Raw genomic sequence first — 27,397 nt, 5'->3', positions numbered from 1 at the left:
AGAGAATCCCAAACAGACTCCATATGCTGAGCCACACGCATGGCTGGATCCCATGACCCTACAATCATGACTGAGGTGAAATCAAGAGTCAGACACTTGACTGACTGAGCCACCCAGGCACCACCTATAGCATTTTGTCTGTGACTTACTGGTGCCACTTAATCATTCCTCCCCGACCAAGCTGTAAACTCCTTGAGGTAAGGGATTATACATTATTTACTCTGGGTTTCTTCAAATTTAGCACAATGCCTGACACATACTAAGCACACTATGTAAATGTTGATTTATACTGGCACAGTGCAAAGTGCATGGGTTTTTGGAGTTAGACAGACTTAAGGACTAAATCCTCCATTAGCCATCCACTCATTAGCTAACTATCTGATCATGGGCAAACACTTAACTTTCCTTAAGTTTCATCCTTTATAAAATAAAAATCCTTGGAAATTGTTGTGAAGCTTTGAGAAGCACCTAACAACATGTAAGATGCATAATGGATACTCAATAAATAGTAGTTATAACAATGGCTGCAGGAATTTTTTTTAGTCTCAGATAACACAGTAGCAAGTTTTTTGTACAGAACATATTTATCAGAACTTTTATGTATTCTTTAGGTTTGTTAACCATGTTCAGTTATGACTGCTTTTGGTTGAGGGAATATTAATGTACACACTCAACATTTATGAATGCCAACTACATGCTAAAGCATTGGGTATATAAAAAATGAAAAAGGCATGGTCAGGAAAGTATTTTAAAGTGCTATTAGTAACAGGGCATCCATCCTCTCCTTGTCTCCACTACCCAATAAAGAACATTTCTAGGTTTCTAGGACTTATATGAGGTACTACTCTGTTACATTATATAACTTCATACTTCCTGTATTAATTCAAAAAAACTTACTAACTACTCTTTGGCATGCACTGTAACAGAAGATACAGAAACAAAAAATTAAGATGGAACAGTCACAATCCTGAAGAACGTATTTCAGAGTTATACCTTGGACAGAGTATCTTCTTGTCTTTACAAAATAAGGAGTAAGGTTATTGCTGAGTTTTTGTGCCATATATGAATTCTATTACACTAATATTTCATCCTTACCCATATAGCCTTCTGTATACAAAACAGTAAAATCTGATAAAATGATCCAGTCTTTTTTATTTCCTATGTTACTCTTTGGCTTGTGATCTTGATTTATGACAACTTGAAGATTTAGTCATCCAGGTGCCAACAATTCTGGTGAAGAAATAAAAGACAGGTTGCTAGCTCATTAAACTCTTCTGGACTTTCCCCAATTTAAGTTAGAAGTATTTAGTAACTACTAGCCTTATTGATAGTCCTTTTTTACTTCTGAATTCTTTTAGCAGTTCCAAAATACCTATTCGGCCTCCCCATTTGTTTATTTATAAAGCTAAGTTATAAACTGTATGTGTTTATAGTCTGTCAAACCCTTTGGATGTAAACTGTAGTCCATCCTAGAAAATTCTGTAAATTAACTGTAATTTCATTGTAAGTATATTCACAAAATCTTTGTAGAATCAGTTAATATATATATTTTAATTCATAGTAAACAACAAATAACTACTTCGCCAAAATACTTTTTCTACTCATGGGTTTACTCTTCCCCTCCTTGATTTATGTTTTATTACCACAGATCTAATTGATTAAGGTGCCCTTGTTTGGTTATAAAATATGACTGAGGGGTTTTTTTCACATAACCCTAATTAGCATTGTTATTTCTTTGCTTCCAAAATAAAGGAGCAAAATTTGGATATATGACTGCATAAATTAACTCTCTTCCACTGGTCACAGTTCTGTAAATGGTACAGGGATCATATGAAATCTAGAAAGGTAAAACCATTTCTACACAGGCAGTCAAGCTAGAGTAATTGCTAAATTCAGAAGCTAATTGGCAGTTTCACAGGCTGCTCTCATCACCAAAATGCACACTAGAGCTATACTATCATATGATTTACTGATTTTTGCTTAAAAAAAAAAAAATATTGTTCAAGGTCAGAAAGCTTCAGAGTAAGTAAGGACAAGGATCCTGACAGAATATTAGGGTTGAAGGTAGCCAGATTCAGGCCTGGTCAAACATTCAGATACCTTAATACTGCATGAATGAATCTTCAGTATCTGAATAAAATCTTTAGATACAGCACTTTCTGAGTAGACTAGTGGCCGCTGGGGTGGCAGGGGGCCGACCTTTTGGGATCTTGGAACTAGACAGAGGTGATAGTTGCACAACACTGCGAATGTACCAAATGCCACTTAATTGTACACCTTAAAGTGGTTAATTTTGTTGTGAATTTCACCTCAACGCACCAAAAAAAGCTTTTTTAAGGAACATAAAAGATACAGGGCTTTCCGGCTGAGACGGACTCCACTTGGTGAAGGCCTCAAAGGTACAATGCCTAATTACCAGCAGGGAGGGTCACTTCACACAGAGATGTGTGTACAGCTTACAGAATTCCCTCAGGTGGACCCAAGTTTCAATAATAGCCAATTAACCAGCACCACACTGAACTCATTTCAGGGAGAATGAGATAGCGGCAAAAATATTCGTCAGAATCTTCTAGAAAGCCGCACCGCCGATCACCTAGAAATCCCTTAAGAGCAATAGAGAACGCCAGGATGGAAACAGTAGAAGCCATTTTTTTTTTAAGGGTTTCGTTGCGGGTGGAGGGTATCCGTGAGGATTCAATAATCTCCAAACATTACATTTAAACTTCGGTGCTTAACTATGACAGACGCTCTGTCAGTAGGGCAGCATCTCATAGTGAAAACCCTCTTTCTGTGGCGACGAAGCCGCTAAGGCTCTTTCTGTGGCAACGAAGCTTTAAACGAACGCTCACCGCCATACCCATCCGCGGGAAAGCTCCCTCCACCAGCCCATGAAGGCGGAGCTTCAGAGGGCACTCCCGCCACACAGCGCGATCTGCGCCGCTGAGCTTCCTGGGAATTGTAGTTTTAGTTGCCCCATCCATCCCGTACGTTCTAGTCGGTATGGATTGAGCCGGAAAACTACAACTGCCAGAGTGCTCCGTAGTGGCGAGTAGCCGCGGCGGTGACGACTGTGGCGGAGAAGGCCTGGAGGGGCTCTGCGTTCTGGAGTGGCGCTGCTTGGGCCCGTGGCAGGTTGCAGGCTGCTGGTGCTGGGGCTGAAGAGAACGGCGAGTGGGTTCGGCGTTGCCCGTCGGGGTCTCCGCAACGATGAGTGCTGCCAGGGAGTCCCATCCGCACGGGGTGAAGCGTTCAGCCTCCCCAGACGACGATGTAAATAACAATGGCGGAGTGGATGAGGGTTGAGGCCTACTAAAGGCTGGGGTAGGCCGGGAAGGGTGGATTAAGCAAGAGGAAGCGTCTGAGGTGGCCCGAAGGGGGAGGGCCGAGGGGGAGGAACCAGAAGAATGACTGGGAAATGTCTCCCTTCCTTAATTGAGTGTCGGAAGGTTTAAGAGGTGCTACACCCTAAGAGCCAGAGACCTGCGTAGGAAGGGGGTTCGAGAAAGGAAGTCCTAAGAGGGTCGAGTAGCTTATTTGGGGGCTGATGAAGCTTCTTTGTCGGGCCTTTCTAGTTAGGATAGGGATGGCAGGATCCTCCCTGTTTGAGGTTTAAAATACTCCTGTGACAATGTCAAGATGTGGTGCACGTTTGGACAGATTTTCCGGCCGTTATTACTTTTGCAATGTACTATAAAGAGTAAACGGAAAACAGTATTGAACCGAATATTGTACCAGGGGAGTAATTTCGTACTGACGCATGGTGGCGAGGTCTAAGATGTTAAGACCTAGAAGCCCATTTTGATTTCAGCCACCTTTCTCCCCCACCCCCCAACCCAAAGCTTGTCAGCTTAAATAGCAAACCATTCCTTAAAGTAATCCATTAAATATTTACTGCTATGCCAGATGTTGGGAATTCAAAAATGAAGGACGGTGCTTGTCCCTAAGTCTTTTTGTATATTTGTCCTGGCTCTTAGCGCAGTGTCATGGAGACTGCAGTAAACGGAAAACTAGGTCCTTCATACAATGAATAAACGCCTTGGGAACGTTGATTGAGAAATTTTGGGGCGCGGGGGGCATCGAAATGCCATTTTTAAGGATGATAAAAGGACGACATCTAGTTTTCTTTCAGTTATTGTTTAAAGCACTATTAATTTCTGAACATGTAGAGTTCTTTATTTCTATAGTGCAGTTCAGTGCCTTTCATAATACCTTCCTTGGTGAACCATTAAAAAGCTCATTAAAGACTACTGTTGTATATAAGTTGTAGCAAATGAGACGATGTTAAGACCCACCCCACTTTGGATGGGTGGTGGTTGGTGTTAAGACTAGAATACCAAGGTCCTTAAATTAAATTTAGCTCTGCAGAAAGATTAGTAATCAGTAAAGATTTGGGGGTGAATAATTACATAATGAGAGATTTTTTTCATGTGCCATGTTCTTACCTGCTTCTGGCTTTAGATCTTGTTAATATGGCAATCCAGTACTTGTCAGGCATTTGTCTAAAGGCATTTGAGTAACCTGGGTGCCATTTTAAAAGCTATTACAGTGTTTTCCTCGTGGTATTTAACTGTGGCACCTGTTTTGCTAGACTCAGAAACAAACAATCTTTTAGCTTAACAGAAAACTCTTGATTTAGGTAATTTAACAAAGTTAAAGGGATTAAGTAATTAACTAACAGCTTCTGTCTGATGGGATCAGTTTAAACTAGATGACCTTTAAGATCTTTTCCAATTTTATAAGCATTGTCAGTTGAAGGAGATGGTTATAGTTGCAATTCAGGATTAGGCCCTGCAACTTTAACAGACTCTAAAAATGATTATGTTGCTAATTTTATGTTAAAGTACAATAGAGTAACTTGTCTTTTGATAGTGATTTTTTTTTTAAGTCAGTTTCTTTCAGGTGAGTATTTTACTGGTAATTGGGAGTTATCTTTAAGTACTTCTTTTAAAAATATTTTAAATGCTGTATACAGAATTTTAAAAATATACTTTTGAAATACATACCTAAATTGTAGAAAATCAATTATAATTAAAGTTGTAGTTGGTCATCAATTTCTAATGAGCATCCATTGCATGTAAAAGATAAAGTTTTTTTTTTTTTGCCTACTGACCTCACATATTAAATAGGGGTAACACATTTTGAGAGATATTAAAAGTAGGTATTAAACATGGAATCCAGCTCTAGGAAAATGCTGACAGTGTTAGAAGTAAATTCTAAGAGTTACTAGCATATGTATTCAGGAGGAGGTAAATTGACTGTAATTCTATAGTAAAAGGTTTTAAGGGTAAAGAATTTAAAAATGGTCTCATTGGTTTGAAGAAATGAAAGCTATGTAGGAAGTAGGAGGAGAGGGGAAGTTAATTGTGGTAACTCATGGAGACCCTCTAAGAATCTATCAGGCACCCATGAGCTTTTGAGAATGCAGCATTTGGGCAAGGTACTTGGTGTTGTATGCTAATGTCTTTGAAAGGAAGAACCAGGACTTGATTGGAAAAAACATTAGGATCAGATATTGTAAAGGATAGGATTACTTATGTAAAGACATTGAAGATACTTGCTCTTTTAATAGAAATGGTTCAGAAAAGTTTTGGCTTTTAGACAGTTTTGTTTTTACCTTGATTCCATAACTTTTATAACTGTAGTTCATAAAGTACTTCCACGTATTCTGTCCCATTTGATCATGTACAGTATGATGTGGAAAGAGCAAAAAACTTAAGGCAAGAGGATCAGAGTAAGCAACTTAAGTTTTTAAGTCCCTTTGCCTCAGTGTTCTTATTTATTAAATGGATTCTTGAGAGAATGGAAGTGAACAGTCGTTTGTAAGTTGTAAAACACTATGCAGTTCTTGGGTTTTGTTATTAAGATAGTCTTTTAAAGAAGTTTCTTAATGTAGATAAGGAATGAAAACTAAGAAATTAAATGCCAGGTCCAGGCTCACAGAGAGCAAGTGATGTAGTGAGAATCAGAACTTAAGCTTCACTAGTACTTTGCCTTTTATTTCTTAACTATGTTCAGCCAGAAATAGTTAAGAACTAACTGGCTTATAAAAAGATATGAGTTGTCAGATAGAAAGTAGAGCTCTGCAAGTTAGGTAGCCAAAATCATGAAAGCATGTAAGCTCCCAACCAAAAGGAATTTAAAGGACCATCAGTGAGTGTCCATTGTTGTACAAATACTTTAACTCTCATATCCTCAGAGAAATGGTCACCATCATTTCTTTTATATTCTGTAAATCTGCTACAGATAATTCCCAGAAGAATAAAGACAGCAAAAAAATTTTTATTGAAAATTTTAATATGAATGTAAACATAGCAAACCCAAATTTCTGTTACACAGTTTCCTGATTTTCGTGACATATTTACCCAAAATGATTAGCAGCCTCTGAATACAGCTAACTGCTTGTCAGTTGTGTGTAAAACTGGAACATATAATTTCAGATTTTAAATTTCTAATAGATTTTAGTTTTATTATTGTTTGCAGTTCTAGCATTTGCATCATCAAAATACAATACTTGAAGAATTTAAACCTTTGTGCTCATGATTTTGTGTTGAAAACGGGGGTTGTCATCTTTGCTCCATATTTTTAAACATTTTCATTTTTAGATTATAAACTCAATTACAAAGTTGAATCCAATGAATGTTTTCATTTCCACATTTCTTCCAGTCACCTTTGTATACATATCTGCCTTCAGCACTGTCCAGTTTCAAATGCTATCAAGTAAATTTTGGTTATAAATACCATAAGAGATGAAACAGGCATACATATTTTTAGAAAAACAGGATAGTTCAGGCTCTTATTGCACAGTATTGCAAGATGAAGTCCTCCCTGCTGAATGACTCTTTAGATAAGAGTGCCATATTTTTTTGTCTTTTTTTCTTTCTTTCCTTTTTTTCCTTTGTCTCTTGTTGATTCCTGGGTTGGAGAAAAGTCTTCTAGTGCTTCATCATCCAAAAATTCATAGTCTAAGAGTTTTGCATATACAGTTAATTTTGCCATTGTTAGTTTAGGGTACACTACCTACCATTTTGCATTCATTTTATTCATCTAATAATTGCGAAATGACTGCTGTCAGTTTTCACTTTTTACCCAGTTGCCATTAGGAGTAGAAGTGAAAAATTTTGGACTCTCAACTCTGTCCATGACAGCTAGAAGCACACAACAGAGGAGTGATATCTTGAAAGATGATGCAGTACTTTGGACAACATGAGAAAACTCTTCTACCATTTTTCTATTTTCTTATTTTAGTCATTTTTAGCATAGTTGGCAATAACTAATGAATCATAATGAAATATTTCCTACCTTTGTTTCAAAATGTAGGGAAAAATATGATCACTAGGATTCCTTAATTCTTAGATTTGTAAAAGGGCTCAACTGACCATTTGATAATTATAGGGTAGAATGAGTTTTACTGTTTTTTAAAATAAGTTTTCTGTTCTTCAGAAGACCTTTAGGAAAGAATTGATAAGTCTTAACATATCAATCCTCACAGATAACTAGAACTGCACAAAATAGAAATTGAAAACCTAAAATTGGGTCCATTAGATTCTGATGTTACACTGTTCTTAGAATATCACTAAAGCCCAACTAACAACTGTGGCAGCCTCTGGGTTCAAAATCCTGGGTACTCTAGGGCCCTGCAAGGCTTTAAGGTAGTAGGTCTCACAGTGTGGTTCCCATGTCAACATCAACAGCATCATCTTCACTTAGGAATTTGTTAGAAATGAAATCCTTGAGCCCCACCCCACACTTACTAGATCTAAAATTCCTGGGTTATAGCGTAGTAGTTTGGGTTTTAATACAACCCTCCAGGTGATTCTGATAAATGCAGACTTCTGAGAATTCAGAGCTCTGGCTGCAAAAGAACTAAAGGATTCTGCCTTGAGGTAACAGAAAAGGAGTATATTTAAGTTTGAATATGATGTATGTGCTTAACTTCCTAAACAAAAACAGTGAGCCCTGTTTATAGTTAAAAATGACAGGGAGGGGGGAAAAAAAACTCATTGGGAGTTATGGGTAGACTTTAAATATTTAAGTATTTATTGTGCAAAAAAATTAATTGGCAAATTTCTTTTGCAGCTTGGATCTAGCAATTGGGAAGCAGCAGACTTAGGTAATGAGGAAAGAAAACAAAAGTTCTTGAGACTTATGGGCGCAGGAAAGGTAAGCATCAAACAGTATGTATTTTTTAAAGTCTTTTCTGTGAAAGTAATGCCCTTATTTTGTCTGTTGAGTGACCCAGACAATATATTTGGATCTCATTTTCTTGGTCTGCATTATTACTTTTGGCTTTGGGAAACACAGCTGACCTAACCAAGCACTTAAAATGTATACTATTTCTGAACCACTTATAGGATTCTCAGTGCCACGGGGCAGTAAGGCTTAGAGATTGAACAGAGAAAAACTTTGGTTTGAGGAGATTGCAGTGGAACAAAGTTTATGATTGGCTATCTGTTAGCCTAATGATTTAATAGAAGGTATTTCTGGGGAGACCAAATGGTAGTCCTTTCATATTTTATAGCTCTTGCCAGCCTTTGACGTAGTAACCAAGCTTTTATCAGAAATTTAATTTTTAAAAAAATTTTTATTAATGTTTATTCATTTATTTTGAGAGAGAGAGTGCAAGCAGGGGAGGAGTAGAGAGGAGAGAGAGAATCCCAAACAGACTCTGCATTGTCAGCTCAGAACCTGATGTGGAGCCTGATGTGGAGCTCTATCTCATGAACTAAGATCATGACCTGAACTGAAATCAAGAGTCAAGACGCGCAACTGAGTGAACCACCAGGTGCCCCCAAAACTTAATTTTTAGAATTTTCAGTATATTTTGAAATCCCTTTCAGTTTCATTATCACAGTAGGAAATACAAGCCATGGGTGCCAGGAAAACATTAGTGGAGAAAATACCCTCTTGTTCCTAGCAATAATTTTTACATGCAAATACAGGTATCTCTAGGTATTTATTTTGTATAAGCAAGTAAATTTATTTTCCTAACATTGTCCCAAAAATCTTTGTGCAAACCAAATGTGGATAAAATAAGAAAACTTTTCTCTTTTAAGCTTGTCAACAGGGCGCCTGGGTGGCTCAGTCGGTTAAGTTCGTCAAAACTAAATTCTGCGCTTTGTCTTTATTCATACAGGGATTCATTCATATATTTTACCAACAATTTTTTTTAATCCCCTCATTGTTGATGGACACTTGGGGTTTTCCACTCTTTGGCTCTTATGAATGGTACTGCTGTGGACCTTTGTCTACAGGTCTGTGTGTGGACACACATTTTTATCTTACTCGTTAACCAACAATTATTGGCTGTCTACTCTGTGCCAGGTACTGTATACTAGGTCTTGGATCACATAGATCATTAACACGTGTTTGGAGCCTTCATGTAGAGGAAACCAGATAATGTAGAATTATAATTGCTGTGAAAGAACTATGCGCATAGTGCTGTGAATCAGCAGACAAGGGTAGCCAACTGCCTCAATGGTACAAGAAAGCATTCCAGAAGTAGAATTGGTAAAACGAAGAGGAGTTAGCCAGACTAGAACAATGGGGTTCAGGGTAGGGAGACATCATGCAACACAGTAAGACCTAAATAAGGATTCATTTGTATAATATCTCATTAATTCAGATTTCCCAACAATTTTGTAATTTATTGGGCTGCCTGGGTGGCTCAGTTGGTAAAGCATCCAACTCTTGATTTTGGCTTAGGTCGTGATCTCACAGTTCATGAGCTCAAACTCCACATTGGGCTCTGTGCTGATGGTGCAGAACCTTCTTTAGATGCTGTCTCCCTCTCTGTGCCCCTCCCCCACTCACATGTATGCTCCCTCCTCAAAAATAAACATTAAAAATTTTTTAATCTGTAATTTATCCTAGAAAGTAGTGTGAAGTTACTCTTGATTCACACAAATAAAATATTTGCTAAGAGTATGTAAAGTAATAATTTAGGGGGCATACTCAACCTAGTAGAATGAAAACTCTTTAAGTATTTAGGAAGAATCCCCTAACATAAAGTGTATGAAATTTAGCTACCAGTAGTCAAATATATCTCATTAAAATTGGGGTTGGGAGGGGGGAGAACAAATCAAACAATTAAGAAGAAGAAATTTGGCTACTAGTAATTCATTTCTTTAGCATATGTTAAATTCTTCCTAGAAAGGGCAAGATTGTAGCTTTGATCTTTTATATAGACTGTTTAGATTTATTCTGTTTTGTGGCCACTGAGTATATTTATATTCCTAAGCCTAGCCAGCTACCATGAGTATTTTACTGGTCAGAGGGAGAACCAACTGAAAGTATAAATAGACCAGTGCACTGCTGTCCTCATCCTCAAATAACTTGATGCATTATATATTTTCAAATCTTGTTAATGGGGTGTCTTCTGCAATCTAAAGAAGCAGTATATTGAGTCATTGATCTATATGAACTATAAAGAGTGGGTTGTAAATGGTAATTGAGAGTAATTATGTAGCCTGATAATTAGTAATGTTGAATCAGGATTTATTTTTATGTTTTATAGAATTAGATTATTTTAAATTCTGTTCTTTTTGACAGTTTAAGATAGGGTATTTATTGTAGTCAAATAATAGCTGGATATTTGATTGTGATATAGTGATTATTTTTATTTTGTATACTTTTTGTTTATTATAAGTCTGTCAGTTACTTCATTTTTATCTAGCTAAATAATTTCATTTGTTTTCTCCCTGTGAGATGTGCCTGAGGATCAGAAAGAGGAGGTGGGAGAGTTAAAGCAACGCATTAATTGGCCTTTTAGGAACGAAAATGTTTATATCGACTCAATTTTTTAGTTTTCTATCGTATTTGAAATTCCAGCATGATCTCAACATACTCTCTACTTCCTTTCTCTGCTCTGTGTATTTGTTTTAATGACGCAAGCTTCTAACGTACTATATATTTGCTTATTGATTTCATTTCCCTTCCTTATCTCTACCTTTGCTAGAATGTAAGTTCTATAAAGCTATGGATCTCAATTTGGTTCTTTTTCTTTGCTGTATCCCAGAAGCCTGGAACAGTGTTGGGCACATAGTAGACACTCATTAATTATTTTAAATTAGTGGTCTCAAATTCTAGTATATTTTCTACTTTCTTACAGAAAGAACATACTGGACGTCTTGTTATAGGCGATCACAAATCAACATCTCACTTCCGAACAGGTAAGAAAGTAAAATATAATTTAAGAGGTAATGCTATATTTGGAATATGAAATATTTGTATGTATTTCAGGATATTCTGACTTGTATAATTGTATTCGTGGTTAAAATATTAGAATTGGAAATGTATATGTAAACGTGTATATCATGTAATAATTAGCATATACTTTAGTTTTTTAATATTTGAGAGTATATATCAATGATATTCTAAGAAACTTTTTTCTGTCTTCATTTTTACTGATTTATAACATTTTAATTATAGTGAGGTTTTATGACTCATAATGCCAATTACGGTATGTATTGAATTTATGTATTTTATTTTATAAATTATTTAACGTATGGTGTTCTAGTTGGTATATTAAACTGGTTTTGAACTTATTCACTAAGTTTTATTTTGAAATCCTTAAAGAATATAAACTTGTTGCAAAGCCTGAAGAAATTAACTTTTAATTTTAGATAAAAAACCTTTCAAGTAAAAGCCGAAAATGAAGAGTTTGGATTTGAATTCAGGCTGCTAGCAAATGAAATTTTCTCCTACTTAAAATTGACCCTAATCTTGGACATTATTAATAACAGGGCATAATGATCTGGATCATATTTAACAAATCTTCTAGTTAAATTATTTAAATTCACCTTATACTGACCTAGAATATGTAGCACATTTTTGAAAATTAATAGGTGTTTCATTTTTCTAATGTTAAACAATTATTTTAAATTGATTTGCATTGGTAGAAAAGGCAAAAAGAATCCCTGAGCTTGGCAGAATGGAAAACTATTTAACTGCTGCATTTATTCTTTAAAACTGTAGAATTTATGAATAAAAATAATGCAGACACTACCATTTATGATTAAAGTGAAATTTCTCATTTACAAATTAAAATGGCATACTCACAAAGCTTTGATGGCATTAGTAATGCTCTAGTTCTTGAGTAGTAAGTTCATAGTTTAGTATACTGCTTCATAATTTACATAAGCCACAGTATATATAAAAATGCATCAAATGGTATGTAATAACAGAATTTTAAAGGAATTTATGTTGCTTCAGTAAACTGATATGTAAGAAAGTAGAGCCATTACAGTGTCATTTTACTTATCCATTCTCTGAACAGAGTTGCCTGCCTTTTCATTGTTTCTGTTCAAAGACAGAAGCTTTTGTTTGTTGGTGGTTTTTTGAATGTGGGAGAAAACTCTAACTTTCAAGAGAACGGTTATTTATTAGACTATAAATAAACTATAAAACATCTAAGGCCCAAAGTTGTTAGTAATTAGTATTTACAGTATCTGAACTTCAGTTTTGAGACTGTGGGTCTGGGTTTAAGTTCTCACATAAAAAAATATAAGTTCTTCATCTTTTATAAACACTTGTAGTTTAGAGGGTTGGTTACTAAAGAAGTAATCATAAATACATCTTTCAATTATTTTATGCCTGTTAGGTAACTACGTATGGTATAGAGAAACCTATCCACAAAATTCATTATAAAATTAGTCACAGAGAAATCAGCCCTGAATATAATAGCATCTGTAATATGGGTTTTTTGTGTAATCAAATGTTTTTATTAATTTGACTGAAACATAACCAAAGTACACTGGACATGCAGGGGAAGAAGACAAGAAAATTAATGAAGAACTGGAGTCTCAATATCAGCAAAGTATGGACAGTAAATTATCAGGAAGATATCGACGACATTGTGGACTTGGCTTCAGTGAGGTAGTAATTAACATTTTCTTTAAATGGGAAGATAATTTCTAAATTGATATCTTTATATCTGTTAGGTTACTCTAGCAATTAAAAATCCTATGTAGAGGGGTGCCTGGGTGGCTCAGACGGTTGAGCATCCGACTTCAGCTCAGGTCATGATCTCACAGTTCGTGGGTTCGAGCCCCACGTCAGGCTCTGTGCTGACTGCTCGGAGCCTGGAGCCTGCCTCTGATTCTGTGTCTCCCTCTCTCTTTGCCCCTCCCCTGCTCACGCTCTGTCTCTCTCTGTCTCTCGAAAATAAATAAGTGTAAAAAAATTTTTGGAAAAAAAAAAAAGAATCCTATGTAGAAAGCTTTCTTTATACAGTTACTTAATTTTCTGTATGCCCAAACAGGTCTTTGTAGATAATGGGAAGAGATACTTTTGTGAGTTTTACAGATGTTTTCTGATAGAAGCTTACTGTAAATTCTACTTAGATACATCAGGGCATATCTTTAATAAGCATGAACAACATACAGGTTAGGGGAAGTATTTCCTGTAAATACTAGTTTAGGAGATTCTTTCTCTTTTTTTTTTTTTTTTTTTTTTCAATGTTTATTCATTTTTGAGAGAGAGACACACAGTGTAAGAATATGAAGCAGGCTCCAGGCTCTGAGCTTTCAGCACAGAGCCCAACGCAGGGCTTAAACCCACAAGCCGTGAGATCATGACCGGAGTCAAAGTTGGACACTTAACCAACTGAGCCACCCACGTGCCCCTCTTTCTCTATTTTCCATGATCCTTATTCATAATATAACTACCGGTTAACTACTCCAAAGTAATATCATACATAAAACATTGATAACTTTTCCACATTTCCATGAGTCAGTGGTTAACTTGCCTTATTTACTTCAAAAAATATATATTGTTTCAGGAAGATATAGTAGCTTTCAAACTAGAGGGAGGGGAGCAGGTGAGTGGTCTTCAGAGCTGTTTCTTTTTTTCTCTTTTTTTTTTTTTTTTTTTTTTGAGAGAGAGCAGGAATCCTTGCCCAAGCAGGTTCCGTGCCCAATAGAGAGCCCAATGCAGGGTTTGATCTCCCGACTCTGAGATGATGACCTGAGCCAAAATCAATAGTTGGACGTTTAACTGACTGAGCCACTCAGGCCCTCCGTTCAAAGCTGTTCCTTAGAACAAAATCCTAGTTAAGTCCTAATATGTAAAACATGACAATGCTGGAGTCCTCAGGTCTTCGCTTGGCAGCTCTTGATCATAATAGCAGTCTTAAAACTTGATTTTAATGGCTAGGGAGTGAGCTGTTTTAAGACTGACAAAAATTAGGGTCTTTCTCAGTTTTTTGTCCTGGGTAATCGTATTTAAGAAGAGCCTTTTGGTTGATGTTTATAGGTAGAAGATCATGATGGAGAAGGTGATGTGGCTGGAGATGATGATGATGATGATGATTCACCTGATCCTGAAAGTCCAGATGACTCTGAAAGTGATTCAGAGTCAGAGAAAGAAGAATCTGCTGAAGAACTCCAAGCTACTGAGCACCCTGATGAAGTGGAGGATCCCAAAAACAAAAAAGATGCAAAAAGCAACTATAAAATGATGTTTGTTAAATCCAGTGGTTCATAACTCCCAAACACTTAGTCTTTGTATTAAAAGTAAGCCTTATTGTTATAATGCACAGTGGAGGACTGCTTATAGAGCACAGACCTTTGTATTATAATTTTTAAAAAGGCCCTTTTAAATAATTACAAAGAGTGTTTGCTTTCAAATGCCATGGATTACACTTTTATGGGCATGACTATTAACCATTTTTGTAAAGAGTAAGAGTTGTATAAAATAAGAAATAAATACAATACTCAATTTCTTTTCATATTAGCATCATCAAACCTCTAATCTCACCTTTTTACCCCTTCAGATAGTTACGGGGGAGACACTTTTGTGGTAGCTGTTTCATCTTTTTTGTTCCTTCATATTTTTCTCTTATAAGAAGTTTATCTGATACTGTAATGTGTTCATGAAAAATATTCAGTTATCATACTTTGTTATAGTAGAACTATTCATCATGGATATTTCTGCTGCCAATAACAGTCTAAATTGTTTGCAAAAGATTAGGTACTTCGTTTACTCTTCCTGATTCAGCTCTACTCTTTTGGACCAAAGCAACATGAGAGCAAATACTTTCACACTGGTTAAGATGGAGTTGCAACTATCATACATTTTGGAATGCTATGATCCCAAGCAGTCTTTATATAATTTGAATTACATTGTATGTTAGATTTTTGATAAATTTGGCCAATTTTTACAGAAGAAATTATTTCTCTGATTATTTGGTCCTGTTTAGGAATATGTAAAACTGGATTTTTTTTTTTATGGTAATATGTGACCAAAGTTAATTTTCTTCCTAAGCCCTCAATAAAGAAAAGCAGTTTCCCATATTTGGTTTGTGATACCTTTATCCTCATTATCTAAAAATGAGGAATAGGCTTATTGAAGAACCTGAAACAAATTCTCTTCATTTTATCCCAATACTATTACCTCGATTATCAAATTACTGGAAAGTAGTATTGCTTTCTGATTTTATTGCTGCTTCTGTGGGAGTAAGAGTAGAAACCTCTGACTGGTGTTATGTGGTTGATCTGTATAGCAGACTGACAAACTGCATTATGGGCTAGTCAATGATCTTTGAATAATTGGGTCCAAATGTTTCTAAGTAACATGTTCAAAGGCTTGAGTAAAATCTGTTTGGTGAATTTTTATATATCTAGATATTTAAGTATGTGTTGGATGTGCTGGATTAAAAAAAAATTCCTATGTCACTTTGAAATTTAAAATATTAGGAGTGTAAGCAACTAGAACAGGTGATAACTGGTTTATATAATCTGTTCATACATCAGATCCCCAACATTTGGCTTTTGATTTTACTTAGTTCTTATATTGTTTTATAATAGGTGCTACCCTGCAGAGTGAAATATCAAGTTAGTGGGTAGTGGAGAGGATATATGGCATTTAATAGATACTTGGTTTGAATACATTTCGCTTTATTCAAATTTCAATTGGCCACAGATTTTTTAAGTTTGAGTGCAAGAGCAAGAGTGAGCGTGTGAATGGGGGAGGGGCAGAAAGAGGGAGAGAGAATCCCAAGCAGGTTCCACACTATGAGCACAAAGCCTGATGCAGGACTCGAACTCAGGACCTGGGCCAAATCAAGAGTCGAATGCTTAACCAACTAAACCACCCAGGCGTCCCTGCCACAGATTTTCAAATATCTAGTTTCTAGGGTTGCTTATTACAACTAAAGTAGTAAATGAGGGCTGACTTATGTTTAAGAATGGAAAAGGGAGAAATCAGGATTACGTTTTAAAAAGTATTTTCATCAACTTACTGTTTAAATATACTGGGTTAAGTCGTGATTCTTAATATGTAAACAGAAGAACCTTCCTCTAAAATAACTACACTGGAAGACCTTGTCCAAGTAGGGAAGTTCTTATTCCAATTCATATATTATTGCACATTTACATAATTCAGGGTTGGAATAAATTTAGGACACCATATGGCCTAGTGTCCCTGCAGCATGTTAAACATCGTGGCTATCTTTTAAGCATGAACATCAGGGTTGTGTTTTTTTCTCCCCTGAATTTAATAAATTCGGGGGAGGGGGGGGACATTAAAGGAAGACAGATGCCATGCCATCTTGATATTCCTACTAAAGTATCAGGTGGGAAAATAACATTATTTTTGTGCAATGAAAGACTATTCAAAAGTTTAATGACAAATTGCCCTGTCATAACTTCTTACCTGAAATACACTTCTGAGTGTTTACCTATTACGCCAATGACTTAGTCTTTTTATTGAAATGTTTTTCAGGAACACAATTTCCAATTTTGTGTGTATTAATAGGTAAAAAGTCCTCAAATCCGTAATTTTTAAACCTGGAAGAAAGGAAGTTACAGAAGAGAGTCTGAAGTGATTGTTTTTCTGATGAAACAATAGTTTGAGAACAGAAAGGTCACGTTCTTCGAGTAAATCTTGAAATATTTTCAACTACCTGGTTAAACTTGAATGACCACTTCTTACAGAGCTTTGGTTCCATTACTTTGTCTCCACAACAACCATATCCTGGATGTTTCCAATATTTATAAACAACTTTACCTCTGAAGTCACTAATTTAGAAATTACCTTTGATCATGATAGTTCTGTTCCTTTACACTTGTTCAAATTAGGTCATTGTCATTCATAAGCTCTGTCTAGATTTTTAATTGGTCTATCAATTCAATATCGTTGTTAAGAGTATCCTAAATGATCTCCAGTCATACCTTCCTGGAAAATCCTATCCCTAGATATATCCAGCCCTCTATGGATTATTTCTGGAGAAGAACAACTGTACAAACCAGTATTACTAAAGCGTTAGTGGCATCAACGCTGCATGTTATCAATACTGTTTAGTCAACTCTTCTCCCATTTTCTTAATGATTGTTTAAAACCTTTATTCATAAACTTGTGACCCTCTCTTTTCTCCTTCATTCTTAACATGTCCTTCCTTGCCTTCTAGCTTACATAAGAAATAGATTTTATCAGGCAAAAATTCCTAGAAGTTTCGCCTTCTAAGTTCACAACCATGGAAAAGGTCCACTCCTTTAGGTCACAGCCTAGCTCTACCACCATAGTGAATACGCTGAGTGACCTTGGGCATAACTAGACCTCTCTGGATCTCCTTTCCCTGTCTGTTAAATGAGGATAGCAATAGCAACTACCTTCCATGTTACTGTGAGAATCCGATAAAACACATTAAATGCTTTTTCACACTGGGAGGTATTCAGTGCTCAATAAATACTAGCTATAGTTAATTCTTTGCATCTTCTTGTGAACCTAATACTTTTAATTTTCCTTGAGTCTTCAATCTCTCAGTCTATTGTCCCGTTTTTGTCAATATCTGTACCCCCCCCCAGTATTACATATCTTAAAAATAATTGTTCCTAGATGATACTTAGGCTTTTGTGATCCTATCTCATGCCTTCCACATCCAATTTTAATAACTTGCTTCTTTTACTGTCTTCCTGCCATTCTCTCCCTCCTCAATTCATTTCAGTGTGGTTTCTACCCAACCTTGGCACGATTTCTTTGAAAACTACTTTCATCAAATCAATAATTCTCATTTTCCTAAAATGTATTTTTCAGTTAATTCCTTTCTTGACCTGTTAGCAGTATTTGGCATTGTTAACTAGCAGTCTTCAGATGAATATCCACTTCTGGGGTACATGAAGGGGTTCAACAGAATCACTTTTTATACATCCACATGTTCCTGTTCCTAAATTGACCTCCCTGAAATCTACCTCTCCTTTCACGGTAGACTTTCCAGTAGAGGAAAGAAAGGACATACCTCTCCACCATTCCAAACCTCACAGTGTTTAATCTTCCTAGTGGGTAGTCTTTCAAGGCTCCAAACAAAGGGACAATTTGAAATATTGTTGATACTGAAGTCTGAATGGAAGTCAGGTAGTTTCCAGTTCTATGCCTTCAATAAAATTAGTAGAGCGTTAAAGTGAATTGTCAGCTGATATACTAGAAATGCATTTTGATGAAAGATCACATGATGTTTGACCTAGATTCCAAGAGTTCAGAGGATTGAGTTTCTAAAAGTTTCTAAAACCTATTACTGATTCTTCATATGAACGGGGTTTCTCAGTGCTTTCATCTATAAAAATAGAAAATGGAAATTTTCTCCTTTAGGAATTCCCAATTATGTGCATGTTGCATCTCCTATCTCCACGTCATTTTTCTTTATTTTTAATCCCTGTTTTGTATTCTCCCTTATTGTGAGTGGAGCACTGTATATTCATTCTATCATTCCAATTTTATATTCATCTTTGTGAATTGTAATTTTTTCCTGAGTTCTGTCAGTTCACATTTCATTCTTTGTTGTTTCATCATATCCTCTTGTATTTCTGATGTCTGCTCTTATTTTATAGAGATAAGGTTATCATGAAATCTTTGATCATAATTCTCAACTACTTTGAGGCAATTTTTTTTTTTTTTTTTTTTTTTTGGTGCTCTTCATCTATTGTCTATTTTTCTTGATCTTTTCCTCTCTATTGTAATATCCTCATACAATGCCTGTGCTCATTCCTTTTTATTGTTTTATCAACTGCAAATATTTACTGACCACCTACTATGTGTCAGGCATTGTTCTAGCCACTGGGAGTACAGTGGTGAACAAAATCAGTCCCCACTTTAATGAGGCTTACATTCTGGTGGAGGGGTGACACAATAAACATATCAAATGGGATAAATATTTTAAAAAAACAGGATAAAGGGATGTAGTGAAAGTAATTGAATAAGCTAGGGGCCACAAAGAGTTGTGGGATGAGTTCAAAGACAGCAGTAAGGAATAAGATCATCAGGCCATGGTATGAACTTTGGATTTTATCTGAGAAGATATTGGAGAGAGTTTTTGATTAGAGTGACATGATCTAATGTAGCTTAGGCAGCTGTGTTTGAAAGAAATACTATAGTCAAATGTTAAAATTGAGAACACATTATGAAATCACTGCAGTATTCTAGGTGTGCACAGGAACTTAGACTAGGGTGGTAATGGTGGAAGTAATGAGAAATCAATTTTGGGTATATTTCGAAAGTAGAGTCATCAGTATTTGTCAGAAGACTGGATATAGCATGTGAGAGGGGTCAAGAATGATTTCCTGGAAGAATGGAATTTGTTTACCTACATGAGGAAAACTGATGACTCATTTTTAAATTAAGTTCTTCCCAGGTATTTGTAGGATTTTCATATGGACAAGGGGACAAGCTAGCAGATTTTTTTTTTTCATGATCCAGAGTTATATGTGTGTGAACCCTTCTAGCCCTGCCAGTGAAGATCATATACTACAGGAGGGAGTTCTTCTCTTTCCTGCCACTCTAACAGACTGCTCCTGCAAATAGCCTTGCCTTGGAGAAGACACTAGCTAGGTTTCTAGGATCCTTCAGAAGCAAACATTCTCCTGTATTCCCATTCGATATTCACTACTTTTTCAACTCTTTCACCCATTTGAGAATTACAAGTTTCAGATGTCTCCTAGGTTTGTTGAAGCTGGAGTTTGCAGTTCCATTTCTCATTCTCCTTATTGCTTTTGGGTGATTTCCAAAAGAAGAAGAAATGACCCCAAACTGGAAGTCATTAACTTATCACACTCAAATTATTGCTTCAACCCCTCTCCCCCTAGTTTGATTTCGGGACTTCAGCTCCCTACCCCACTCTCAGAAATTACTTCTGGCACAGGATAAATCAGAGGAACACCTGTATGCTGCCCACAAGGTATGCCCCCAACAGATACCCAACAATGCCTTCCCTGTTCTTTCCATCTCCCCAAACTGTTGCTCACTGCCCTCAAAGCTGCTTCAAGGAGCCTAACTTGCTCTGCTGAGAATAGTATTTCTTATGCCATTACCAGTACCAAGATGTTGTCTCCTAAGGCTGAATTCAAATGGAGACACTCTGCCTGCTTCAAATTATGTGAAGCCATTTCCAAAAGAATTGTTATATTAGAAATAAAAGATCAGTCCTGAAAACTGAGGCTTACAGTTAAGTAGTAAACATGAAACTTAGCTTCAAGCTTCCAAACAGGAAGCCTTTCCTTTCAACGCCAAAGGAAAACACACAACTCATTATAACCCATGGTCTCTAGTTAAACTGGTTATGTGCTTTTATAAACCAGACTACTAGTATTTAAGTTCCAAATGGAACTTTATTTTATATTATATTTTATTTATTTTCTATCCTTTAAAAGATATTATTTTACAGAGAGAGAGCATCAGCAGGGGAAAGGGGCAGATGGAGAGAGAGAATCCCAAGCAGGCTCGACACCTAGTGCATTACTCAAAGCAGGGCCCGATTCCATGACCCTGGGATCATGACCTCAGCTGAAATCAAGAGTCAGTTGCCCAACCAACCAAGCCACCCAGGTGCCCCAAGTTCTAAGTGGAACTTCACCATGTGGGTCTTTCTTGTCTGGAGTATTATCCTTACACCAGTTGTTTTCAACCAGGAGGGATTTACCTCCCACAGAATATTTGGCAATGTGTAAAGATATTTTTGTTTATTGCTACTGGGAGGTGATACTAGTATTTAGTGGGTAGAGACTAGGGATGCTGCTACACATCTTATAATGCACAGGACAGACCTCCACAACAAAGAATTATCTGGCCAAATATCAGTGTTGAGATGGAGAAACACTACCCTTAAACCCAGGTAAGACAGGCTTCTGTCTTGGGGCCATGTCTTAGAGGGCCCTGCATATCACAAATACATATTTATCAGAGAGCATGTAGGTGCCTTTATCACACGGAACCTGCCACTGAGGGCTGGCATAGTGCAGCCTAAAACCTTAAATGTTTAACCTTGTGATTAGAAAATCCTCCACATACTTTGCCTTTTGTCCTTAAAACAAAAGATGACTATGTCCAAATTCCATGATGGTTTGTGGGTTTTGCCACTGCTAATGTCAGATGCTGTCCTGTACTTCAGAGTACAGGAGATTTGAGTGGCAAAAGCATTTCAGTAAGAGAAAGACTTATTGATTTGTCAAATCCTTCTCTTGCATAATGAGGTATTGTTTCCTAGCAGGGAAATAAGAGTAAAAAGAGCTAGCATTCATGCAATTGTATAAGTCCCTTAATGAGAAAATAGAATATGGAAAAATCAACTTTTAAAGAGATAAAAGAATCTCCCCAAACTAACAAAAGATATCCATTCACAGATTTGAGATCTCTGAATTCCAAAGTGGATAAGACAAACTCACATCTAGACATGTTCTAGTAAAAGTGCTGTGAGCCAAAAAGACAAAAAGTAAAGCACAGAGAAGAAAAGACACATTATCTTTAAGATTCCAAAAATAAGCTAGTTGACTTTTCAACATAAATAAAAGCAGCTGGAATGCAATGTAATGATACCTTCAAAACGCTGGCAAAAAAAAAAAAAAAAAAAAAAAAATCCACCAACTTAGAATCTTATCCCCAGTGAAAATACCCTTCAAGGGTAAAGGTAAAGAAATTTGTGTTGGCCAACCCACACAGGGATTCTGGTCATTGAGAGAAAGGAAGCACACTCAGTGATTTCCATATTCAACCCCGCTTTCTCCCTGAGGTCATTTTCCAACCACAGTAAAGGAAATGAGCGTAAACAGAAGTAGCAGACTCACTGGGTGGAAGAAACAGAGACCAGCATTCAAGGCTGTCAAAGAGATTGGGATTTGGAAGGATGAGTATTGGAGATGGGGGAGCTGTAGAGCCCCAAATCTATACAAAGCCATTTCCCTAGGTCCTTGGCTGACTCCTGCAGTGCACACGAACAGGGAGAGACTAAGGGAGTCTATCAAAGAACAATTGCTTGAAGACTAAAAGCTAAAGAGCTGGTCAGGCTCTCAGCCACAATTATTGAAATGGAATGCACCTTGAGGGGAAAATGGTACCAAATGCCTACCTCATGCTTCCTACCTTTCCTCTGGATCTTGGTTCCATACAGAAATCTAACAGCTCTCCAGTGCTTCAAATATGTTTTGTTTTGTTTTGTTTTGTTTGTACTTTAGCCTCTTTTTCTATTTGTTTGCAGAGGGAAAGTTGATTCACATCTACTTTGTCCACCATTGCTAGAAGCAGAATTCTTTCTTTCTATAAAACATTTGGAAAGAAAAATTTAAAGGCCCAATAAATGAGGGAATATATCATGTTCATGGATTAGGATACTCAACATTACAAAGATGATACAATTCTCCCTAAAGTAATTTACGTGTAATTCATTTTCAATAGGAAAAAAAATCCATTTGCGGGTGGGGGGTGAAACTTGGCAAGTTGATTCTAAAATTTATAAGGAAATTCAAAAGACCAAAAATAGGACAGACATTTGTGAAGAATAAACAAGACACCTTGCTTCTCTGAGTATCAACACTTACTATGAAGCTCCAGTAATTAAAATAGTGTGATATAATGATACACAAATAGAAAGTGGAATAAAAAAAAAGAGCCCAGCAATAGATTCACACACACACAAACACTAAATTTATGAAAAAGGTGGCACAGTACAGCAGTAAGAAATAATAGATTCTTTAATAATTTGAATATCTACATAGAAAAATGAAACCTGATGTCCACTTCATATCTTAAAAAACAATTCCAGTGGATTGTAGATCTGTAAAAGGTAAAACAATAAAGCTCTTAGAAAATACTATAGAAAAAATAATTATAGAACATTTTTATGATTTAGTATAGGAAGACTTTAAACAAGATGCAAAGGAAAAAAAACTACAAAGGAAAAAAACCATAAACTTTCTTAAAATTAGGTCTATTCATTAAAAGACACTGAAACGGCAAGACACAGAGTGGGAAAAGATATTTGCAATGCATATAATCAATAAGAAGTACCTGTCTCACACTCCATTGCACATCACCATTTTACTCTAGCTATTACTGCTGTTGGATCTCATCTAGCCTCACCTCTCACCTTGCAGCTTCTTGACTGCCCTAAGACAGGGTTCATATGGGAAACGTGGGATCTGGAGATGTGAGGGACACCCTGTCGGGGAACCCTTTGTCAGTGGGGGCCCTGTACTAGAAGATAAGTGGTTTTCTCTTTCATATCTCAGATAATTTTGAGGTGCATTTTACATGACTCTTCAGAAGGCCCCTGTAAGATTGAGCCCAAGTTTCCCACAAAAGTGACCAGGTTGAAAAGACTTCTGTTGGTTTCCTCTCTTTCCTTCCCATGTCTGCTCCATAGAATCATTTCCCAAATAAACTATCTTCCTGCAAGCTTTTGCCTCAGGCTCTGCTTTCTAGGGGTAACCCAAGCTAAAACAGGCTTATATTCAGAAAAATCAACAAATCAACAGTAAAAAGATATACAATTCCATAGAATAATGACAAGAGTCCAGGTAGGTCCTTCACCAAAAAAGGAAATCCAAGTGGTCAATGAACATTTGAAAAGATACTCAATATTATTAATCAGAGAGATACTAATAAGCCTACTTCATACACATCAAAATGGCTAAAATTAAAAAGAAAGTTCTATTGCATATATTATCTACTGTTGCATAAGTTACTCACAAACTTACCAGTTTAAAACAATAAACATTTAGAGGCACCTAGGTGGCTCAGTGGGTTGAACATCTGACTTTTCATTTTGGCTCATGATCCCAGGGTTATAGGATCAAGCCCCACATTGGGGCTTGCTTAAGATCCTCTCTCTTCCCCTCTGCCCCTCTCCCCTGCTCATGCTCTCTAAAATTAAAAATAATAATAATAATAATAAACATTTATCACACAGTTTCCATGAGTCAGGAATCTGGTTAGCTGGGTGCCTCTGGCCACAGGTCTCCCACAAGGCTATAATTAAGATGTCAGCTAGGGCCACAATCATCTCCAGGTTTGCCTGGGAGAGAGGACCCACTTCCCAGGCTGCTGCAGTCTTCAGATCTTTACTGGCTGTTGGTCAGACATCAGTTCCTTGCCCTGCAGGCCTCTCCATAGGTTAGCTCTCAACATGGCTTCCCTCACAGTAAGCTAGTGAGAAAGCAAGGGAGGATGTCCAAGAAAGAAGCTAGTCTTCTTGTAACCTCATCTTGGAAGTAACATCTGTTGTATTTTGTCTTATCTTCTTCATTAGAAGGGAATTGCCAGCTCCAGCCCACACTTAGTGGGAGAGGCTTATGCAGGGTGCAAATACTAGAAGGCAGAGATCATTGGGGGCCATCTCAGAGGCTGCCACCACAGTGAGGATGTAGAAGAACTCATACATTCATGGTAGGACTATAAATTAGTACTCCTACTTTGGAAAACAGTTTTGGCATTTCCTACCTAAGTTGAAGATATGCTTATCTTACAACCTAGCAACTCTACACTAGGTATACACCAAAAGAAATATGAATGTACATGTACCAAGAGACACAGACAAAAATGTTTATAGCAATATTATTTGTAATAGCTCTCAACTGGAAATGCCCAAGTGTCCTTTGACAGTAGAATGGATAAATATTTGTCAAATATTCCCATGATGAATACTGTACAACAGCAAAATGAGTGAAATAGAGTTACATGGATGAATATCATAATGTTTAGTGAAAAAAAAAATCCAGACACAAAGGAATACATTCTTTATTAGTTCATTCGTACACATTTCAGAAAATAAACAAAACTAAGCTATAGAATTTGGTGATGCCTAACCACAATGAGATACCACATCACACCAGTCAGAATGGCTGACATTATCAACTCAGGCAACAACAGATGTTGGCAAGGATGCGGAGAAAGAGGATCTCTTTTGCACTGCTGGTGGGAATGCAAGCTGGTGCAGCCACTCTGGAAAACAGTATGGAGGTTCCTCAAAAAACTAAAAATAGAACTACCCTATGACCCAGCTATTGCACTACTAGGTATTTATCCAAGGGATACAGGTGTGCTGTTTCGAAGGGACACATGCACCCCAATGTTTATAGCAGCACTATCAACAATAACCAAAGTATGGAAAGAGCCCAAATGTCCATCAACAGAAGAATGGATAAAGAAGATGTGGTGTGTGTGTATATGTGTGTATATATACACACATATACACACACACACACACATATACCTACAGTGGAATATTATGCAGTGATCAAAAAGAATGAAATCTTGCCATTCGCAACTATGTGGATGGAACTAGAGGTATTATCTTACGTGAAATTAGTCAGAGAAAGACAAATATCATATAAGGACTTCACTCATGTAAGGAATTTAAGATACAAAACAGATGAACATAAGGGAAGGGAAGCAAAAATAATATAAAAACAGGGAGGGAGACAAAACATAAGAGACTTAAATATAGAGAACAAACAGAGGGTTGCTGGAGGGGTTGTGGGAGAGGTGATAGGCTAAATGGGTAAGGGGCATTAAGGAATCTACTCCTGAAATCATTGTTGCACTATATGCTAACTAGGATGTAAATTAAAAAAAAAAAAAAAAAAAGAATTTGGTGGATGACTGCTTAGATAGTAAAACTATAATGAAAAAGCAGGTAAGTGATTACCACAAAAGTCGTCTTTCATGGGAGAGGAAAGGCCTACGGAGTGGGAAGGAGAGTGGGAGGGTCTTTTAGCAAACCTTGATTTCTTGACTGAAGTAGCAGTTTGTTTTCTGATCATTACTGCACTGTACATTGTTATTTTGTGTACCTTATATACGTGTGCTACACCTTACCTTAAAGAAATCTTTCACAAAACCACACACATCCTCTTATCCAGCCGCGCACCAGAAGGGGCCCAGAAAAGGGGCCTGGCCTAAGTGCTCGGTGTATATGAGCCAGGACCATTTCAGAACTGCCACGGGAGGGAAATCCTGTCTGCCTCATAGGCACTGGAAGGAAAGGAAGGTCTGCCGTTTGCTGCAGCATTTGGCCTCTCCTCCTGAGAGGGCCCAGTCTCTCACAAGTTCATGGCAGGAGGGAGCAAATGGAAAGGGGAACAGGAATGGTTGAAGGGACCTCTGGTCAGGAGTCAGGGATAGGGAACCCTTTTCCAACAGTCACTGGGGCTCAGCTCTTAGAGACAACCTGCCTGCCCCACATGACTTCAGCAAGCAGCTGCGAAAATCCTCTCTATCTACCTCCCCCCACCAGAACTTCAACGAAAAGGTCAAGGGAATTTTCCTCCCCTTTAAATGGAATGAATCTTTCTTGGGCCCAGAAAGAATTATTTATCAGGTGTTCATGGCACTCCGAGTGCCTTTATAGGGCCCAGGCAGCCGTGCTCTGAGGCACAACAGACAACTTTCTTCCTGAAAGCTCAGTTTATAGGCCAACTTCAAAGCCCAGGTCCTCAGAGCAGGGCACAAGGCTCCAGTTTGGGAATTGACATCAAAGGGGCAGGCACGAGTTGATCTGATGTCGGGTGGACAGCCGCAGGGCTGCAGGGGGAGGCCTCAGAGGATTCTCCTGTCCTCGGCCCCAGGAGAGTTCAGGGACATAGCCTGGCAGTGGCACAGCCTTGTGAATCCCAGCTTCAAAAGCCCTGGGCCATTTTTACCTGCTGCAGGAACCTGTCTAAAATGGCAGACAACAGTGGAGGGCAGCAGATTGGGGATGGCAAATGACCTCAAACCTGTTTATCCTGCCAAATCAGGGAAAGGAGACAGTAGAAATGTGGAAGAACCATCCAGAGCCCTGCTGTTCACAGTAAGGGTCATACACGAGGGCAAACCAGCATGGTGAGCATTAGCTGAGTGCTCCCACACCAGCGACAGTGCCTACGGATGATCTCATTCAGCACTCACAATCACCCATGCAAGGGAAGTACTATCATCCCCATCTTTCAGAGGAAGAAACAGAAGCTTAGGGAGGAAGTTCAGCAACTTGCTTAAGGTCAGAGTTAATAAGGATAGCTTTGAGTTCTACCATCCCTACTCTTACCTACTACTCAAGGTTAAAAAGAGGGTATGAGGCAGGCTCTCTGGGGGCTAGAGTATAAAATAACAGAAGACAGCAGAGATAGGTAAAGTCATCCGAAGAAGACAGGAGGCTCTCTGG

General features: G+C 37.4%; 2 protein-coding genes across 14 annotated transcripts in view; one reads left to right on the top strand and one right to left on the bottom strand.

The window, feature by feature from the left end:
* SOX6 (SRY-box transcription factor 6) overlaps positions 1–2,962 on the bottom strand; it is a 697,806-nt gene extending 694,844 nt beyond the window's left edge. For all 13 annotated transcript variants that reach the window (XM_019456423.2, XM_019456414.2, XM_053899942.1 and 10 more), the window contains exons 1-2: positions 2,850–2,962; positions 1,096–1,230 (exon numbers count right to left, since the gene is read on the bottom strand). The gene's annotated coding sequence lies outside the window, so the exon portion shown is untranslated. The remainder of the gene's footprint in view (positions 1–1,095; positions 1,231–2,849) is intronic.
* Positions 2,963–3,078: 116 nt separating this feature from the next.
* On the top strand, positions 3,079–15,290 carry CUNH11orf58 (chromosome unknown C11orf58 homolog). Its single transcript, XM_019456433.2, has 5 exons — positions 3,079–3,270; positions 8,077–8,160; positions 11,108–11,168; positions 12,764–12,873; positions 14,251–15,290. The coding sequence occupies exons 1-5, from the start codon at positions 3,208–3,210 to the stop codon at positions 14,479–14,481; spliced, it is 549 nt and encodes a 182-aa protein (XP_019311978.2). The 5' UTR covers positions 3,079–3,207; the 3' UTR covers positions 14,482–15,290.
* The last annotated feature ends 12,107 nt before the right edge of the window (positions 15,291–27,397 follow it).

The sequence above is a fragment of the Panthera pardus genome, unplaced genomic scaffold (assembly GCF_024362965.1).
Source record: "Panthera pardus isolate Hobbes unplaced genomic scaffold, ASM2436296v1 HiC_scaffold_12, whole genome shotgun sequence".
Taxonomy (NCBI): Eukaryota; Metazoa; Chordata; class Mammalia; order Carnivora; family Felidae; genus Panthera; species Panthera pardus.
The sequence above is the reverse complement of the archived record's forward strand: the minus strand, read 5'-3'. Positions and strand labels throughout refer to the sequence as shown.